This window comes from Salmo trutta, chromosome 16 (genome assembly GCF_901001165.1).
Source record: "Salmo trutta chromosome 16, fSalTru1.1, whole genome shotgun sequence".
NCBI lineage: Eukaryota > Metazoa > Chordata > Actinopteri > Salmoniformes > Salmonidae > Salmo > Salmo trutta.
In genome coordinates this window covers 15150192-15164333 of record NC_042972.1, presented here as the reverse complement: position 1 = coordinate 15164333, position 14142 = coordinate 15150192, and the positions used below count along the sequence as shown (strand labels likewise).

General features: G+C 45.3%; 1 protein-coding gene across 4 annotated transcripts in view; it reads left to right on the top strand.

The window, feature by feature from the left end:
* The window catches only part of LOC115150157 (vitamin D3 receptor B), a 95118-nt gene that overhangs the window by 68013 nt on the left and 12963 nt on the right, over positions 1 to 14142 (top strand). For 3 of the 4 annotated variants that reach the window (XM_029693138.1, XM_029693140.1, XM_029693142.1), the window contains 4 exons: positions 1016 to 1199; positions 8029 to 8180; positions 10952 to 11068; positions 11565 to 11809. In XM_029693138.1, the coding sequence (XP_029548998.1) occupies positions 1016 to 1199; positions 8029 to 8180; positions 10952 to 11068; positions 11565 to 11809 (698 nt within the window). Of the gene's footprint in view, positions 1 to 1015; positions 1200 to 8028; positions 8181 to 10951; positions 11069 to 11564; positions 11819 to 14142 lie in introns of those variants that run through there. The other variant, XM_029693139.1, reaches the window with a different exon arrangement.

The following is a 14142-nucleotide window of genomic DNA, read 5'->3' as shown; positions in this document are numbered from 1 at the left end:
AGATCTCACAGAGGGGGGATGAAGGAGATCTCACAGAGGGGGGATGAAGGAGATCTCACAGAGAGGGGATGAAGGAGATCTCACAGAGAGGGGATGAAGGAGATCTCACAGAGGGGGGATGAAGGAGATCTCACAGGGAGGGAATGAAGAAGCTCACACAGAGACTGGATGAAGGAGATCTCACACACGTATTGGTGTTATTTGCCATCAGTGACTGCTTCCTGTGTACTCGTATGTGTGATTGTGTGTGCGTGTGTCAATCCTTCATGCTGTTTTACTCAGAATCCCCAGAGGTTTCTCTGGACCACTGTCTGCCAGGAGTTAACAAGACATCATTAAGACAACCACTCATAATGGAGCCAACACACAGAGAGGCACGGCCCTCCCAGCCTGCGTCATGTCTTTTTCTACCGTTTCCCCCCCTTTCTCTCTCTCTATCATTCTTTCTCTCACTATTTATTTCTCTCTCTCATCTAAGTTGTTTTCGATGGTCATCGTGATCTCTTCCTCTATGAACAAACCTTGCTCATTCATTAGATGTGTGTGTGTGTGTGTGTGTGTGTGTGTGTGTGTGTGTGTGTGTGGTTTACCACATGTAAGTTTGTCTCTGACCGAGAGGGATGTCTTTCTTGTGTTTTCATGTTTTCACTCCCTAGCCTTCTCTCTCCGTGTTCCATTCCCTTTCCCCTTTTTCAGAAGAATCAATGGATACTAATCTGACGGGAATGTTGTTTTTCTCCTATGAGTTTCTAACTCTCCCTCCCTCCCTCCCTCCCTCCCTCCCTCCCTCCCTCCCTCCCTCCCTCCCTCTCTCTCTCTCTCTCCCTCCCTCCCTCCCTCTCTCCCTCCCTCTCTCCCTCTCTCCTGCCCTCTCTCTCTCTCCCTCTCTCCTGCCCTCTCTCTCCCTCCCTCCCTCTCTCTCTCCCTCCCTCTCTCCTGCCCTCCCTCCCTCTCTCCTGCTCCCTCCCTCCCGCCCTCCCTCCCTCTCTCCTGCCCCCTCCCTCCCTCCATATAGAGTCTGTGGACACTAAGCTGATGAACTTCAGTAACCTGCTGATGATGTACCAGGACCAGGGTGGCAGCCCGGACTCTAACGACGACGACGGCTCCAAGCTCTCCATGTTGCCCCACCTGGCCGACCTGGTCAGCTACAGCATCCAGAAGGTCATTGGTTTTGCTAAGATGATCCCCGGTTTCAGGTGAGTGTGTGTTGGGTAATGGGTGGTTTGTGTGGGTGGGTGGGGTGAGGGGGGTAAAGGGGCTGTGTGTGTGTGTTTAATTACAGTATGTGATTTTTTTTAAATGTGTTGAAATCTAAATTTACAGCATATTTAAATACCAAAAATGTAATATATATTAATGCGCGTGTGTTTGTAGGTTTGCGTGGGCCTGCGTGTGTGTGTGTTTGTGTGGGCCTGCGTGTGTGTGTGTTTGTGTGTGCCTGCGCGTGTGTGTGTGGGTTTGCGTGGGCCTGCGTGTGTGTGTGTGTGTGTGTGCGGGCCTGCATGTGTGTGTGTTTGTGCGGGCCTGCGTGTGTGTGTTTGTGCGTGCCTGCGTGTGTGTGTGTGCCTGCATGTGTGTTTGTGTGTGTGTGTTTGTGCGGGCCTGCATGTGTGTGTGTGTGTGTGTGTGTGTGTGTGTGTGTGTGTGTGTGTGTGTGTGTGTTTAGTTACAGTATGTGATTTTTTAAAATGTGTTAATCTAAATTTACAGCACATTTAAATACCAAAAATGTAATATATATTAATGTGTGTGTGTTTGTGCGTGCATGCGTGTGTGTTTGTGTGTTTGCGTGGGCCTGCGTGTGTGTGTGTGTTTGTGCGGGCCTGCATGTGTGTGTCTTTGTGCGGGCCAGCATGTGTGTGTTTGTGCGGGCCTGCATGTGTGTGTGTGTGTTTGTGCAGGCCTGCATGTGTGTGTGTGTGTGCCTGCATGTGTGTGTTTGTGTGTGTGTGTTAGTGCGTGCCTGTGTGTGTGTGTGTGTGTGTGTGTTTTAGTGCGTGCCTGTGTGTGTGCATGCCTGTGTGTGTGTGTTAGTGCATGCCTGTGTGTGTTAGTGTGTGTGTGTTAGTGTGTGTATGAACAGTTTCCCTGAATTACAGGATTTCCAATAATGGATTCATGAAGTCTATTTCTCACAAATATAAACAAGGCCTTATTTGTGGGTTTACTCGTTTAACACTAGAAGTGCCGAGGCAGTCATTTTGACTGCATTTGCAGGTTCAAATTGAAATATCTCAGCAATTGTTTAAGTCATGCCCCCCTCCGTTCTTGACATTTCCTGAATAAATCTATTTAACAGAGGTATGCTGTTAGAATTTCGGAATCACAAATATAATTTGTGTTACAGTTGAAGTTGGAAGTTTACATACACTTAGGTTGGAGTCATTAAAACTCGTTTTTCAACCACTCCACAGATTTCTTGTTAACAAACTATAGTTTTGGCAAGTCGGTTAGGACATCTACTTTGTGCATGACACAAGTAATTTTTCCAACAACTGTTTACAGACAGATTATTTCACTTAAAATTCACTGTATCACAATTCCAGTGGGTCAGAAGTTTACATACACTAAGTTGACTGTGCCTTTAAACAGCTTGGAAAATTCCAGAAAAAATGTTTAGAAGCTTCTGATAAGCTAATTGACAACATTTGAGTCAATTGGAGGTGTACCTGTGGATGTATTTCAAGGCCTACCTTCAAACTCAGTGCCTCTTTGCTTGACATCATGGGAAAATCCAAAGAAATCAGCTAAGACCTCAGAAAAAAATTGTTGACCTCCACAAGTCTGGTACATCCTTGGGAGCAATTTCCAAACTCCTGAAGGTACCACGTTCATCTGTACAAACAATAGTACGCAAGTATAAACACCATGGGACCACGCAGCCGTCATACCGCTCAGGAAGGAGATGCGTTCTGTGTCCTAGAGATGAACGTACTTTGGCGTGAAAAGTGCAAATCAAACCCAGAACAACAGCAAAGGACCTTGTGAAGATGCTGGAGGAAACAGGTGCAAAAGTATGTACACTGCTCAAAAAAATAAAGGGAACACTTAAACAACACAATGTAACTCCAAGTCAATCACACTTCTGTGAAATCAAACTGTCCACTTAGGAAGCAACACTGATTGACAATACATTTCACATGCTGTTGTGCAAATGGAATAGACAACAGGTGGAAATTATAGGCAATTAGCAAGACACCCCCAATAAAGGAGTGGTTCTGCAGGTGGGGACCACAGACCACTTCTCAGTTCCTATGCTTCCTGGCTGATGTTTTGTTCACTTTTGAATGCTGGCGGTGCTTTCACTCTAGTGGTAGCATGAGACGGAGTCTACAACCCACACAAGTGGCTCAGGTAGTGCAGCTCATCCAGGATGGCACATCAATGCGAGCTGTGGCAAGAAGGTTTGCTGTGTCTATCAGCGTAGTGTCCAGAGCATGGAGGCGCTACCAGGAGACAGACCAGTACATCAGGAGACGTGGAGGAGGCCGTAGGAGGGCAACAACTCAGCAGCAGGACCGCTACCTCCGCCTTTGTGCAAGGAGGAGCAGGAGGAGCACTGCCAGAGCCCTGCAAAATGACCTCCAGCAGGCCACAAATGTGCATGTGTCTGCTCAAACGGTCAGAAACAGACTCCATGAGGGTGGTATGAGGGCCCGACGTCCACAGGTGGGGGTTGTGCTTACAGCCCAACACCGTGCAGGACGTTTGGCATTTGCCAGAGAACACCAAGATTGGCAAATTCGCCACTGGCGCCCTGTGCTCTTCACAGATGAAAGCAGGTTCACACTGAGCACATGTGACAGACGTGACAGAGTCTGGAGACGCCGTGGAGAACGTTCTGCTGCCTGCAACATCCTCCAGCATGACCGGTTTGGTGGTGGGTCAGTAATGGTGTGGGGTGGCATTTCTTTGGGGGGCCGCACAGCCCTCCATGTGCACGCCAGAGGTAGCCTGACTGCCATTAGGTACCGAGATGAGATCCTCAGACCCCTTGTGAGACCATATGCTGGTGCGGTTGGCCCTGGGTTCCTCCTAATGCAAGACAATGCTAGACCTCATGTGGCTGGAGTGTGTCAGCAGTTCCTGCAAGAGGAAGGCATTGATGCTATGGACTGGCCTGCCCGTTCCCCAGACCTGAATCCAATTGAGCACATCTGGGACAACATGTCTCGCTCCATCCACCAACGCCACGTTGCACCACAGACTGTCCAGGAGTTGGCGGATGCTTTAGTCCAGGTCTGGGAGGAGATCCCTCAGGAGACCATCCGCCACCTCATCAGGAGCATGCCCAGGCGTTGTAGGGAGGTCATACAGGCACGTGGAGGCCACACGCACTACTGAGCCTCATTTTGACTTGTTTTAAGGACATTACATCAAAGTTGGATCAGCCTGTAGTGTGGTTTTCCACTTTAATTTTGAGTGTGACTCCAAATCCAGACCTCCATGGGTTGATAAATTGGATTTCCATTGATTATTTTTGTGTGATTTTGTTGTCAGCACATTCAACTATTTAAAGAAAAAAGTATTTAATAAGATTATTTCTTTCATTCAGATCTAGGATGTGTTGTTTAAGTGTTCCCTTCATTTTTTTGAGCAGTATATATCCACAGTAAAAGTCCTATATCGACATAACCTGAAAGGCCACTCAGCAAGGAAGAAGCCACTGCTCCAAAACCGCCATAAAAAAAGCCAGACTACGGTTTGCAACTGCACATGGGGACGAAGATCGTACTTTTTGGAGATATGTCCTCTGGTCTGATGAAACAAAAATAGAACTGTTTGGCCATAATGACCATCATTATGTTTGGAGGAAAAGGGGGAGGCTTGCAAGCCGAAGAACACCATCCCAACCGTGAAGCACAGGGGTGGTAGCATCATGTTGTGGGGGTGCTTTGCTGTAGGAGGGACTGGTGCACTTTACAGAATAGATGGCATCATGATGCAGGAAAATTATGTGGATATATTGAAGCAACTTCTCAAGACGTCACAAAGTTAAAGCTTGGTTGCAAATGGGTCTTCGAAATGGACAATGACCTCAAGAATACTTCCAAAGTTTGGGCCCAAATTGGTTTAAGGACGTCAAAGTCAAGGTATTGGAGCGGCCATCACAAAGCCCTGACCTCAATTCTATAGAAATTCTGTGGGTAGATCTGAAAAAGTGTGTGCGAGCAAGGAGGCCTACAAACCTGACTCAGTTACACCAGCTCTGTCAGGAGGAATGGTTCAAAATTCACCCAACTTATTGTGGGAAGCTTGTGGAAGGCTACACGAAACGTTTGACGCAAGTAAACAATTTAAAGGCAATTCTACCAAATACTAATCGAGTGTATGTAAACTTCTGACCCAGTGGGAATGTGATGAAAGAAATAGAACATTAAATAAATCATTCTCTCTACTACTATTCTGACATTTCACATTCTTAAAATAAAGTGGTGATCCTAACTCACCTAAAACAGGGAATTTTTACTAGGATTAAATGTATTTGGCTAAGGTGTATGTAAACTTCCGACTTCAACTGTATATGCAGATTTAGGAGGATGTGTCATTTTTTTCTCAGTGCTCCAAAAGGTGACTTTTTCAAATAATCTTGCAGAGTCACATGCAGGTACGATGTTTTGATTTCTATATAGTTTCAGAAAGAGCAGATTCTGAGGTCTCCACAACACTTACCTTTACCAAATAACTTTCAAAATACACTTTTTCCAAGAATAACCTTTGCACTACACACGTGAGCACACGGCAGCAGATGGATTACAGCAACATAAACTAATGAAAATGCTATTGTGTTCTTTGAAATACATTTATGTTGCAGTCAAAATGGCTGCTTCTTGATGGAGTGCAGGGGGGTTGCGAGGCCCAGCAGTTTAAGTGTTAAGAGTCCGAGTGTTCCTTCATAGAAGGACAAGTGGGCCTACACATGCAATTATTTCTGTTATCTTTTGTTATCAGCAGATGATATGTCATAAACATTGATATTTGACAGAGTAAAGTGGCAAAGTAAGGTTGAGGATACGGTCAGGCATTGTTAGTAATGTTCATGTAGGTCTTCTGATCGAAGAAGAGCATTGAGGCTTGTCAGTGCTGCACAATTATATAGCCATTATATAGTCATTGCTTTTCGCAGAATAAATGTACATAATGAATGCCTTACTACAACTGAGTCTTCGGTTGTAATACTTCATTGTTTAGGTTTTTGCTGTCTTTGTCGTGCTTCAAAATATGTTTAAAACTAGTCGTTGCATCCAAAGCTACGTTTATGCATTTGAGAGTGTTTCTCCAGTACAAATTGGTAGAAGCAGTCTGTCACAATTAAAGCTTGTGCCTTTAACGTCACACCGAATATGTGATTGGTTGATGAGGTCAAAGGTCATCATCGTATGTCAGTAAAGAATTACGTTTACCCTGAAGTAATACAACAAAATGTTTCAATTCAATGTAGTCAAAACAACTGTATTTTATCCCTTGAGGGGCTATAATATATCTTCAGAAGGGAAGGCCACTGAACACATGGCGTCAGCCATAACCGGTATGACATGTAAATCCTGCCATGGGGATATGACAGAGTTTCGTGGAAACTACTTCTTTGATTGCTTTCTTTTGCCCCACGATGTAAGGGCTCTGTTGTTGTACGGTGTTTACTCTGGTGGAGTTTGTCAACGGGGGCCATCACTCAGTGTCACAGAGGCCAGGGATAGGGCACGTCCAGACTAGCTATGGCCTGTCTTTCCAGACCATCACCATTCCCTTCTCTCCTCTCTCTTGGGATGACGATGATGATGATGGATGCTACCGGATTAACTCTGGAATGTTTACACATGTATGATCTGATATCTAAGCTTCAAAACCACCCAAAGTGTGTGTGTGTGTGGTGTGTGTGTGCATAATATTGTATGTGTGTGTGAGGGTGTATATGCGTGAGATACAGTGCCTTACAAAGTCCAGACAACTATTTATCTCGATTGCACAACACAAGCGCTCAAACCAATCGATATGCACTCAGTATCCAGTTTATAAGGTACAACCATCTAGTAGCAGGTCGGACCCCCCTTTGCCTTCAGAACAGCCTGAATTCTTCGGGGCATGGATTCTACAAGGTGTGGCATTCAAACATTGCTCAATTGGGATCAAGGGACCTAACTTGTGCCAGGAACACACTCCCCACTCCATTACACTACCACCAGCTTGTTCTGTTGACACCAGGCAGGATAGCGTCATGGACTCATGCTGCTTGCGCCAAATCCTGACTCTGCCATCAGCATGACACAACAGGTACCGGGATTCGTCAGACTAGGCAATGTGTTTCCACTCCTCAATGTGCCCACTGGAGCCGCTTCTTCTTGTTTTTAGCTGACAGGAGTGGAACCCGGTGTGGTCGTCTGCTGCAATAGCCCATCCCTGACTAGGACCGACAAGTTGTGTGTTCCGAGATGCAATTCTGCACACCATTCTTGTACTGCTCCTTTATTTGTCTGTTTGGGGCCCGCCTGTTAGCTTGCACGATTCTTGCCCTTCTCCTTTGACCCCTTTGATCAACCAGCTGTTTTCACCCCCATGACTGCTGCTGACTGGATGTTTTTTGTTTGTCGCACCATTCTCGGTAAATCCTAGACACCGTTGTGCGTGAAAATCCCAGGAGGCTCGACGTGTCTGAGATACTGGAACAGGGGCGCTTGGCACCTACGATCATACCACACTCAAAGTTGCTTAGGTCACTAGTTTTGCCCATTCTAACGTTCAATCAAACAGTAACTGAACAGTCTCCTAAATTTAAAAATCTACAACCCCATCCTTTAAACCTTTGTCTGACCATAAGTGGACCGTAAGCCCACTGTTTATGGCCACTGTCAAATGGAATATCTTTCTTTTCACAGAGGCCATCTTTCTGGGCCACGTTCATTAAGTACCAAACAGAAGAAACGGAGGGAGGGGGACTACCTGAACTTGTCCAATGAGAAACATTTGTTTAGCTTTTTTTGCTACGGTGTACACTAATGAATACACCCCTGGTTGTAATCCTTCCAGGGAGCTGACGGCTGAGGACCAGATTGCCCTGCTCAAGTCAAGCGCCATCGAGGTGATCATGCTGCGCTCAAACCAGTCCTTCAACCTGGAGGATATGTCCTGGAGCTGTGGTGGGCCCGACTTCAAGTACTGCGTCAACGACGTCACTAAAGGTAAGACTGAGGCAGGCTATCACACACACCCTTTCCAACAATCGATGTTGCTGAAGGTGAGTGAAAAAGGATAACACAAACACATACAGGTGCGTACACACAACACACACAGATACACATTTTCCAACTAGGAGTACGTACTCTAAGACGCTAAGACACTTGAGCAGCAGAGCCAGTCGGACCCATCCACAGACCCCCAAGGCTTTCATTTGCTTTTCAAACAAGCCCAGGGTATTTTTACAGATCAACCAAAGAATTTCACTCCTGACCTAGACTCTCTCACAAAGCATCTCGTGCAGCGTTCCCCAATCTCGGTCCTGGGGACACCAAGGTGTGCGAGTTTAGTTTTTTGCCCTAACACTACACAGCTGATTCAAATGATCAAAGCTTGATGATTAGTTGATTATGTGAAATCAATATGAATCATTATTATTTTATTATCTTTTGGTATTTGTTTCGTTAGTTCATTGTTGATATATTCCCAAAATGTTTTGTATGTCAGCAATCAAGTTTTCATGATATATAACTTTCAGAATAAAGAAATACAGCTTCTGCGTTTTGCATCATATGATGCAAAAACACTCCAATCTCTTTCATAAATTCTTTAAAACAATAACAGTTCATTTGCCAACATTTCAGAAAATATATATATATATATAGCGTTTTGGAAATAAACTCTTCAAATAGAGATGATCAATAATTACCAATTAAACAATTGATAACTCACAAGTATACCTTTTGGTTGTGAAGTTGACAGCCTCCTTTCTAGTTTCTGGATCATAACAAATGTAAAAAGGAGTTTATGATCCAGAAATGACAAACAGGAGGCCTGTATCTTTATCTATCAATTACCACCTAACTAAAGTGAACTATATGTTTCCATCCAAAACGCTATATCATGTATGATTTACTGATAATACGTTTCTCATCTCATGAAACCACACAAATGCTTAGTTAGGGAAACCATATATCAACAGTGATTAATTAGCTGGGCCCTTGTTATATTCACATTATCCAGAGAGACTTACAGGAGCAATTAGGGTTACTGGCCCAATCTCTTAATCGCTAGCCTACCTGCCATTATCTAGGAGTGCTGATTTAGGATCAGTTTAAATCATAATGAATGAGAGAGCTGATCCTGGATCCTACTCTGCGATAACAATCACTGTTTGATGAAAATAATCACTGTTAGCTTAAAATAATCACTGTTAGCTGATAACAATCACTGTTAGCCGATAACAATCACTGTTAGCCGATAACAATCACTGTTAGCCGATAACAATCACTGTTAGACGATAACAATCACTGTTAGACGATAACAATCACTGTTCGTATACATAGACATATGAGATATCACACACATGATATACAGTGCCTTCGGAAAGTATTCAGATCCCTTGACTTTTTCCACATGTTGTTACGTTACAGCCTTATTCTAAAATGGATTAAATAGTTTTTTCAATCTACACACAATACCCCATAATGACAAAGCAAAAACACGTTTTTAGAATTTTTGTTCGAATTTATGAACCCCCCCGCCGCAAATATCACATTTACATAAGTATTCAGACCCTTTACTCAGTACTTTGTTGAAGCACCTTTGGCAGCGATTACAGACTAGTCTTCTTGGGTATGATGCTACAAGCTTGGACACCTGTATTTGAGGAGTTTCTCCCGTTTCTCTCCTCTCAAGCTCTGTCAGTTTGTATGGGGAGCGTTGATGCACAGCTATTTTCAGGTCTCTCCAGAGATGTTCAATTGGGTTCAAGTCCAGGCTCTGACTGGCCCACTTGAGGACATTCAGAGTCTTGTCCCGACGCCACTCCTCATTTGTCTTGGCTGTGTGCTTAGGTTCGTTGTCCTGTTGGAAGGTGAACCTTCGCCCCAGTCTGAAGACCTGAGCACTCTGGAGCAGATTTTCATCAAGGTTCTCTCTGTACTTTGCTCCATTATTCTTTGCCTCGATCCTGACTAGTCTCCCAGTCCCTGCCGCTGAAAAACATCCCCACAGCATGATGCTGCCACCACCATGCTTCACCGTAGGGATGGTGCCAGGTTTGCTCCAGACGTGGAGCTTGGCATTCCGGCCAAAGAGTTCCATCTTTGTTTCATCAGACCAGAGAATCTTGTTGCTCATGGTCTGTGAGTCATTTAGGTGCCTTTTGGCCAACTCCAAGCACTCTGTCATGTGCCTTTTACTGGGGAGTGGCTTCCGTCTGACCACTCTACCATAAAAGCCTGATTGGTGGAGTGCTGCAGAGATGGTTTTTCGTCTGGAAGGTTCTCCCATCTCCACAGAGGAACTCTAGAGCTCTGTTAGTGACCATCGGGTTCTTGGTCACCTCCCTGACCAAGGCCCTTCTCCCCCGATTGCTCAGTTTGGCCGGGCAGCCAGCTCTAGGAAGAGTCTTGGTGGTTCCTAACTTCTTCCATTTAAGAATGTTGGAGGCCACTGTGTTCTTGGGGACCTTCAATGCTGAAGAAATGTTTTTCTGTCTCGGAGCTCTACTGACAATTCCTTCGACCTCATGGCTTGGTTTTTGCTCTGACATGCACTGTACTGTACAGCACATGGTGACATGCAGTGACATGTACGGCACTGTACAGTACATGGTATAATATGAATACGTCTCATCTCGTGAAACCACACATCCTTAGGTTTAGACAAGTATATAAAGATATATTGTGATTGCTATCTGATCAACGTGTGTGTGTGTGTGTGTGTGTGTGTGTGTGTGTGTGTGTGTGTGTGTATGGGTTGCCTCCTGCAGCGGGCCACACTCTGGAGCTGCTGGAGCCCCTGGTTAAATTCCAGGTGGGACTTAAGAAACTCAACCTCCACGAGGAGGAACATGTGCTACTCATGGCCATCTGCCTCCTCTCCCCAGGTACACACTGTGTGTGTGTGTGTGTGTGTGTGATGAATTGTTCATGTGAGTCTGCTTTTTTTGTGAGGATCAGTTCTCTTGTGGTGGACTGTTAAAATGTGAGTGTTTTTGTGTGTCTGTGCTGAAGTCAACACCCTCCAGTCTCAGTGGCTGCTGACGCATGTGTGTGTGAGTGTGTATCTTGTCCATTTATTTTCCTCAGTGGGGTTGATGATAACGTGTGTGTACACATGCATGGCGTGCCTGTGTTTGTACATGACATGGTATGAATCGATTTTGATCATTTGTGTGTATGTAGATTTCCCATGTCTACTCCCTTCCTTCAAATGTAAACACTGTCTGGTATGGTGCTGGAGATGATGAATATGACGTTCAAAAGTGGAGAAGTGTCCCTTTGAAGTCTTACCGCCTATGTCCTCCCTCCATTCACATAACACACACTGTGGTGCTGGAGATGAGAAGTAACGTTTTAACATCTGTGTCTCCCTCCCTGCAGACCGTCCTGGCGTGCAGGACCACGGGCGCATCGAGGCGCTGCAGGACCGTCTGTCGGAGACGCTGCAGGCCTACATCCGGCTGCACCACCCAGGCGGCCGCCTGGTGTATGCTAGGATGATCCAGAAGCTGGCGGACCTGCGCAGCCTGAACGAGGAGCACTCTAAGCAGTACCGCTCGCTGTCCTTCCAGCCAGAGCACAGCATGCAGCTCACCCCGCTGGTGCTGGAGGTGTTCGGCAGCGAGGTCTCCTAAATTAACACATTTTGGTGATCTTTGACCTTTCATGGAGGTGGAGAGGTGGACGAAAGGCCATAGGAGGGGTGGGAGGAGAGTATGAGGTGGGAGCTATAGGAACGTGGTTAGATGTGTTATGGATGGTGTGAGTGTTAGTTTGTGAGGAGAGATTGAGGGAGGGAGATGGTGTGGGGGGAGGGGGTTGGGGGGGTTAGTGGGTGGGTGCAAGGGGGATATGGAAGTGTGTGTGTTAGGAATTCCCCTGCCGTGTGTGTGTGTGTGTGTGTGTGTGTGTGTGTGTGTGTGTGTGTGTGTGTGTGTGTGTCTTTGGTAGGTCAGACGCAGCGACCTGAGACTGGGTACATGTTCCAGCTGTTGACTGGAACATGCAAAGTGATGGCGATTGAATGATACAAACAGCAGAATTTACTTCAGAACCATACATACATGGAAATTCTGCTTATATTTGACATGTACGCTTACCTTCTTATTGAAGGGACAGTATATTGAAAAAGAGTATTGCATCTTGTATACCGGTATATACAGTGCATTGTGTGCTTTTTGTGCGTGTCATGCAAGTGCTGCTTTATGCATGGCAGTGTATGATTACACACAGTCACACAAGCCTACTCACTCACTAATACAGTCCGTCATTACGTTGGAGCTACCTCTGATTTTGTTTTGTTTTTGTATTCACAAATACCTTTCTGTTCACAATTACACAGAATAGAACCTTAAAAATGCATGAGGACATTTCAGTCCAGGATAGCTATTTGATGCTAGAGCGTCACTAGGGCAAGAACAGTGCCAGCAAAGCATTTCCATGTGTTTCTCTCATCCTCTAGTTATTCTGCTCAATCGCTTTCCTCAAGGGCAAGTGTGTGTGGGTACGTATACGCCACAACAACACACGCCCTTCACCTCTGCCAAAGGTATTGGCCGTGTTCGAGAGCATCAAAACAGTGAACATGGGTAAATTGTGACTGACTGATCTACAAATAATATTGAGTAGTTATTTATGACGCAAGGTGATTTGTAGATCAGTCAGTCACGACTTCATTTGAAGACGGCTGCAATGTTGAACGCGCCCATTGTCTATGTTCTCAAAGCTTCCGGTCTTCTACGAGTGTCGCCTTGTGACGCCTTCTATGAGCACACTATTCACCATTTGTGCTATCATCTAGGAATTGATGAAGGAAAAGTATACACTATACAGCATACAGAATATTTTCTGTAACCCGGAAGTAGTTTGGTTGTGGAGTAGTGTGTGTGAGGGGCTGTGGTTGTTTAGCCACTAAAGCAAGCTGTCAATCAAACCAAGCCAGAGCTCTGGTTGGTTAGTTTCTTTGTTTCTTTGAGAAGGGGCGGGGGAAGAATTATGATAGCTGCAAATAAATGTAGCTGCAAATTCTATGTATCCCAAACACTACTAGACCACCTGTACTCAAGTGTATCTATTAAAGTATGTCTATGTTTAAGTTTTTTCACCGTTTTCAAAGGGCTACAATGCTAAAATTTGATTGGAAATGCATAGTTAGGCCGGTTACTCTACTGTCCACATCTTTTTGTATTATAGCCACATACCCTGCGAGTAATCTGGACAGCATCTTAAAACAATTAGTGTTTCAAAGCTGCTTGTTCTTAATCTCTCCACAGATTTCACTCCTTTCATTTCCGACTGGGATGTGGAATTGTTTGAAAAGAATGTCTTGAGGACTCGGATGGACCGTTTTCTGTTTTGTTTTTTGACATGTCAGAGTCCTCCGGTTTGATGTTGTATGCTGCTCAGCCCTTCAGTGGCTGCATCCTGTAAATACTATGTATCGATACAATAACCGCAGCTGTACATAGGGCTACATACACAGTTTATTAGGTACACCCATCTAGTACTGGGTCGGTCCCCTCTTTGCCTCCAGAACAGTTCGAATTCTTTGGGGCATTCTACAAGTTGTCGGAAACGTTCCACAGGGATGTTGGTCCATGCTGACGCGATGGAATCACGCAGTTGCTGCAGATTAGTGGGAGCAGCCCGTTCCAAAGATGCTCTATTGGGTTGAGGTCTGGGGACTCTGCAGGCCAACTCGCTGTCATGTTCCTGGCCATCTTTTTCCACTCTTCAATTCTCCAGTGTTGGTGACCGTGTGCCCACTGTTCTTAGCTGATAGGACTGGAACCCGGTGTGGTCGACTGCTGCAATAGCCCATCTGTGACAAGGATGGACGAGTTGTGCTTTCCGAGATACCATTCTACACACCACTGTTGTACTGCACTGTTATTTGTCTGTTTGTGGCCCGCCTGTTAGCTTGCATGATTCTTGCCATTCTCTTTCGACCTCTCTTTCG